At 35.2% G+C, this 6,958-nt stretch overlaps 1 protein-coding gene across 1 annotated transcript in view; it reads left to right on the plus strand.

Annotated features, from left to right (window-relative positions):
• Positions 1-6,873: 6,873 nt before the first annotated feature.
• LOC145098261 (uncharacterized) overlaps positions 6,874-6,958 on the plus strand; it is a 789-nt gene continuing 704 nt past the window's right edge. The window contains exon 1 of the mRNA XM_079035911.1: positions 6,874-6,958. This exon is cut by the window's right edge and continues 159 nt beyond it. Coding sequence (XP_078892037.1) covers positions 6,874-6,958 — 85 coding nt within the window.

A 6,958-nucleotide genomic window follows, 5' to 3' on the forward strand; every position in this document is an offset into this window, starting at 1 on the left:
GCTGGACGATTACAGGGGAAATCTACGGGTCATTCTAGGTTTCATTAACGCATCATATAGGAATATTCTATTCACACTTAACTAAGAAAATATTGGATTTTCTGGAAATCAAACTCTATCGATTTTACAAGGAAAACGGTTTCTACTTCAAAAAAACTCTTATGAACTCACCAACTTAATTGTTGACACTTTTTCAAAACTACTTGTATTTTCAGGAAATCAGTGAAACAGGAAAAACTTCAGCGCCTTGAGGATGGGACGTTAAACCGTCAACAATTTACTTTTGTCATCATAATGTAATTGATTTTTGAAACATGTAAACATATACTTTGGTGTAACTTTTTCAATTATAATTATGATGGTTGTATTTACTTTGAGCACTATTATATACGTTGTTGTGATACTGTACATGAAGTCCTCCACCCTCGGACGTTTCTGCCATCCTTGGTTTAGGGGTGTGACAGATTGGTATCAGAGCATTGTTTATAGTGAACTTAGTATATCGAACCACAAAGATATACAAACTATAAATGCATTGGGACTAAAGTCTCTGATTAAAGTTTTCAAAACAACTATACTTTTAGAAATAAATAGTTTCTTATTAAAAGTATACATGCATGCCTACATACTAAGGTCAGCATCATTCTAGAACAAAACAAAAGTAATGATTATTGGATATCACAGGTAAGCTCGGGGATGCATGGTCAGTCTTGGGAGTGGCATAGCCTGATCAACTATGCTGGTCCGAGGAGTGATTAGCATATGCCCAAGAATGGTTGTGATGTGGCAACAAGTCTAAAAACTTACCAACACTACCACAATGAAATACCATAAGGGTATTTGGTGTTATTATAATTACTTATCTGAGAACTAAATAGATTTTTATCAATAGGTCAACAATTGCTTAGTAGATACATTAAAGTTATATGTACCCAGGATGTCATAGACTTAGAATCTGTGGATCTTTGCTTTACTACCTGTTCTCGTTGGATTGGGGATTTAGAGTTAGGGTCGCTTATTCGAAGGTCTATCCTGTCCCAAATACATATGACTAGTATGCACTAAACAATGTATTGAAGTACCTGATAAAGATCATCTTATAATTATCTAATTAGTACGTCTACTTAGTTATTCCCATTTCTTGCGAAGATGTCCTGGCTGGATTTCATCCCCACGACGACCCGTACTACCCTAACCACGACAATACTGAATGGCTAGGAGAGGAGCCAGAGAATGATTACCCAATCCCTGTGGATGGTCACCAAGCTGAAGGCTTTGCTGACGGTTCCGACTCCGAACCTGAAGTGGAGTACGTTGGGAGTACAAGCCAGTAGGCGCAACGTACAAGCCATGCAGCGAGTATGCTTAGCGTACAGCTGAGTACGCCCACGTACTTAGTCAGTTTGGGCTTCGCATCTTTTGGGCATTGTTTGGGCCATTTCTTTGGACCTTGTTGCTTTGGGACTTTTGGGCCATCTGAAATCAAGATTTTGGGCTTTAGGATAAGGCCCATATGAGGGTTGGGCCCAATTTGGAAAATTGGGTCATAAATGGACCTTAGTGGATCAATTAGTTTTGGGCCTTTTTGGTTTATGGATTTGGGCCTCAGTTTTGGTTCAAGCTAGGCTAGGGGTAAAATGGTCATTTTACCCCAAGTATGGATTAATGGCTATATATTTGAACCCAAGTGTTAATTGGGTGTTATTTTTGTATTAATAGCTTGGGAAGTCGTCAGGACAGCATCTAAGGATTTCTTTTAGTGAGATTTAACATTCGAGGTGAGTTTTCTCACTGGGTTTATTGGGTCTATGGCACCAATTTCGGCCCTTATTTATTATGCCAGGATGTTAGGAGTCTGTGTGAACCTTGCATGTGTTGTGTGCTGCTATGTATACCGGATGGGGCTCGATGTCGGGCGAGGCCTGATGGCTGGAACATATGCTAGTGTTTATGATCATTATATGTATCATGACTATGTAATATATGATGTATATGTGTAGCGGGCCAGGCCTGAGAATAACAGATCTATAAACTGAGCACGACTCGATGTCGGGTAAGGCTCGATGTTGATCGGGGGTCCAATATGTGATTTATTATGTATGGTATGGGGTAGTTTGGGGAACTCACTAAGCTTTGTGCTTACGGTTTTCAGTTTATGTTTCAGGTACTTCCAGTTGTAAGGGGAAGAGCTCGGGATAACTGTATTGCACACACCACATGGATTCCGCACTTGATATTTCACTATGATTTTATGATATTTGATACACTTGTTTTATTTGGTATGTATGGATAATGTTGGAACACTATTAAACTTAAATTAAAGATGAAAATTTTGGATCATGTTTTTGGGACGTTACCGTAACATATCACATACAAATAAACTAGGCATAAACATATATATGCATATGTTATAGTTGTTTAAAAACTGATACAACTAGTCAAAATAACATATCATTTTACTACAAGTTACGATTTTATGTGACAATGTATGTCATAAATAGCATGTCATAAAACATTAACACCTTTGTAGTATTTTAAAGATCATAAATTTCATGCATGTATGTGTGTGTGTCTATATATATATATATATATATATATATATATATATATATATATATATATATATATATACTATAACTTGGAAATTATACATGTACTTGTGTACACTACTATGAGATTTACTATTTATTTAAGCGAGTATCGTACACTTTCACGTATATATTTATCGAACATACTTGACTTTTATAGTAAAAATTTATTCTACATAAATCATTTTTCCTAATGACTTATCCATGTATAAGTTAGGGCTATCCACTCTCGATCATTACGCCCCAGTCGCTTATCCACTAATAAGATAGGGTGGGTTATTCATGTACATTAGTTAATGGATTTTATAGTGAGACGCTATTCATTACCTAAGTATAAACACTTACTATACCCACACCACTATAACCATTAATCCTCGGAGTGAGATACATATGTATAGATCTATACAGGTTGACACCCCCACGTGCGGTTGCTACCTACAACCATGATGGTCAAGTCGAAGTGGGTGATTACTATCTTCAGTCATTTCTACAACGTCCGGTGAATCATTGTAGGGCGTACTTCAGTCACATAGCTCGGTTATAGGACTCACTATAAACATTAACTAGATCCCACTCTCTCTATAACCCATGGAGTTAGTTTATCTCTCCTAAAACATTTTTAGGTATGGTTTTACTTACAAGAAAAAAATATTTTCTTGGAATTTTAAAACTATCATTATTGCACTAGCAGAAAACCTGTAACTCTCATCAACCTTGTGCTGACCCTCAAAACTACATGTATTCTCAGTAAATCGCTAAACAAACATTTCAGACAATGAAATAGTCATGAAATTCAGGCGACCTAGCTTTCTAGTTTTTGTTATATCTTCCTACCTGTTTAAGGCAATTCAACACTCTAATAGTATCTGTAAGAACCTTGTATTTGAACTTCAAGATGGAATACAACTACTGTTTGTTTATTGTTGTACTTGTGTTATATATTCAGTTTACCTATGATCCATGAACTAAGGCGCACAGCATGGCATGCTCTGCTGCCTCGGTCGGGGATGTGACAAGTACATTTGGTGATATATATATATATATATATATATATATATATATATATATATATATATATATATATATATATTGTATTGATTCAATATATATTGATTTTTCTTTTACAATTAGCTAGGGTAATCTAAAACATATGTAACGTCCCAAATTCCATAATAAAGTTTTCATTTTTAAAATATAATAAACACCCATTTTTATAAATTTACATTCAAGTCAAACCATTTGTTCATAAAACATAATTCAAAATTAGAGTTATAAGGAAAACAATGCGGAATCTCGAATAATAAATTGTTGATGTGTGTACAGTTTCGTCATCACAATCAGATAAGTACCTAAAAAACATTTGAATCCACAAATATAAATCAAAGCTTAGTGAGTTCCCTAAAATACCTCACACAACAATACACATACAATGCATGCACGCATGAGCCTTCAGTCTGACTGGACCGCCTAGCAAGGCCTACAGTATGCCCGGACTGCTCCCTTGGGCAGTCTAACTGGAATGCCTCGTAAGGCCTACAATACACCTGGACCACTGATTATCTTGTCCTACAACATAAAGCAGGAATGTTTCAACCCAACCATAATATATCGATATATGCAAACAAACAACAATAACCAACAAACATAGCTAATCATAACAGATCTACCAATATAACAAATCACTACAACATATCAACATCCTACACACAAAGGATACATACTGAAGTACAAACTATAATGAGAAAACTCACCTGAAGTAAACAGTGGAATCTCAACAATATCCTCAGCAACTGAACAGCTAACCGTCCGAGCTACCTAAATTTAAACCAAGACTATCCATTAGCTAACTACTCAAATCTATCAAAGTTTAACCAAAAATCAAACTAGTCAAAAAGTCAACTCAATAGACCACCATGTTGTGGCAAGATCATTGCCACATTTTGGGTTGCGATAAAAAAACACAATGGAAATTCCCACCTTGTTGTGGCAAGGCATTGGCCATGTTGTGGTTGCGCTGGAAGTATAATCTTGCCATTAAGTCATTAATCCATTAAATCATTTGCTCAAACTTTCCAGAAGGCTTCTTTGCATCCAAAAGAACCATAAAAATCCTTACTTGAAAGGCCCACTTGCGAGCCTAGTAATAGGACTTCATGCGGGCGGGTTGTAGGATCTCAGTGGAAAGATTTTGACGAAGGACCCTCCAAGTAGGGATATACGCGAATGTGGAGATTTTGAGTATCATCAAGATGCTAGGGGTTGGAGATGCATGCATGGACGGTATTGACTAGGTGCCTGGTGTGGCACCGGCAACACCTAGTTCCCATGTATGCAGTGGAAATTTTTTTCAAATTGTTTTTTACCTATTGTGCCACTACGTAAAAAAAATTGGCAACTACGTAAAAAAACTAGAAACTACAAATAAAAAATTGCCATTCTATTGGATCAACTAAGCCCAAAAATATATTTATAACTTAGACTTATCAATTAGTAGTCCAAAAATCCTATTAATTTTAGCCCAAAAAACTAATATAGCCCAATGGCATTTGGATAATGGGATCTTTTGATTCAATTGGGAGAATGGCCTAATGGGAGACAATTAATCGACAAATGCAAAACGGGGGTAAAAAAACATCGAGCCATCGACATAGGGACAGACGTACTATTTATTGCAATTGGCGACTTCACTCACGAATCGACAACTTCGCTTGGTGCTTGATGCTACCATTGATAATTACTTCTAATTTCTTGAGTGTCTTGTTGATTGAGTAGCAAAAATCGATTCCCATTTGTTCAATTCGACTCCAAGCCCTAGCTAAGAATGAAGCAAGTAAGTGTTTGAAAATTGAAATTTTACCAATTTGTTTAGGTTGAAATCGAAATTGCTATGTTTTTATCTTGAATTGGTGAAATTTTTATGTTTTTATTGATCTTATTAACGTATTCATTTATTTGGTGAAATAAAATTGTTATGTCTTATTGTCTTTATTGAAGTTCAATTTTTATTTGGTGTAATTTGTATGTTTTTATTGAAGCTATTGGATGATTTGGTGAAATTATTAGTTATTTAGCTCAATATTGAATTGTAGGTTAGCCTTGGTGGTTTTCTTACCAAAAGACCAAGACCTAATCCTAATGAAAGTGGTGAAGGATCTTCCCAAACACCAATCACCATTCAATCAATCCCTTCGGTTCATGCTCTATTGAAACTAATGATAGTGTTGATTTGAAAGATCTTCCAAAGGACCTGACGGATAGGCCAAAGATTACAAGTTATGCCTCAAATATAAGAGATGATGTAAGAAGGGCATAATTGCTTTAAGGACCCTGTCAAATAAGGCTACACAAGTTTCCAAAAAAGAAAATAGGTGATAGAAAAAGAAGCTTCGTTCCTTCATGGTTTAACGATTTTGATTGGTTGGAATATAGTGTGAAAAAGAAAAAAACATATTGTTTATATTGTTATGTGTGTGAAGACCTCATAGGACAAAAAGGAGGGAGAGATACATTTGTTTCCCAAGGTTTTGATACTTGGAATAAAAAATGCATTTCGAACTCATGTGGGTAATGTTGATAGTTTTTACAACAAAGCAAGAGAAAAGTGTGACTTTTTATTGAGGGAAAAACAAGCAATTAATGTAGTCTTGAGGAGGCAAACCGAAGCGTAGGACCATAAATATAAAGCGTGATTACATGTTTCTATTATTGTTGCTAGACTTTTATTGAAAACCGGTTTACCGTTTCATGGTAATGACAAGTCGGTTAACTCGGAAAATAGAGGGTTTTACATTAAAGTGTTAAAAGCCATTCGAGAGACTATTGAAGATATTTTCCACAATACTTTAGAAAGTGCTCCTAAAAAAATCAACTTATTTGCACTAAAATTCAAAAATAACTTGTGCAATGTTTTGCACAAGAAGTACTTTTGAGTATTCGTCAAGAGATTGGTCAAGATGTATTCGCTTTATTAGTTGATGAATCTAGCGATGTCTCAAAAAAGGAACAAATGGCTATTTTTTGCGATATGTTGATAGTCTTGGCTTTGTGAAGGAAAGGTTCATTGGAGTTGTGCACGTGAAGGATACATCCTCTTTGACACTCAAAAATGTCTTAAATGAAGTACTTACAAGTAATAAGTTGAGTTTTAGTCAGGTAATTTATTCTTTACTTTTTTGTTACTTCAATTGAATTTAATTAGCTTTGTGTTATATTATATTATATTTTATATATATATATATATATATATATATATATAAGTGGACAAGGTTATGATGGGGCTAGCAATATGCGAGGGGAATTCAATGGTTTGAAAGCTTTGATATTACAAGAGAATGACACAACTTTTTATGTACATTGTTTTGCACACCAAC

The sequence above is a fragment of the Lactuca serriola genome, chromosome 4 (genome assembly GCF_051521515.1).
Source record: "Lactuca serriola cultivar US96UC23 chromosome 4, Lser_US96UC23_V15, whole genome shotgun sequence".
Classification (NCBI taxonomy): domain Eukaryota; kingdom Viridiplantae; phylum Streptophyta; class Magnoliopsida; order Asterales; family Asteraceae; genus Lactuca; species Lactuca serriola.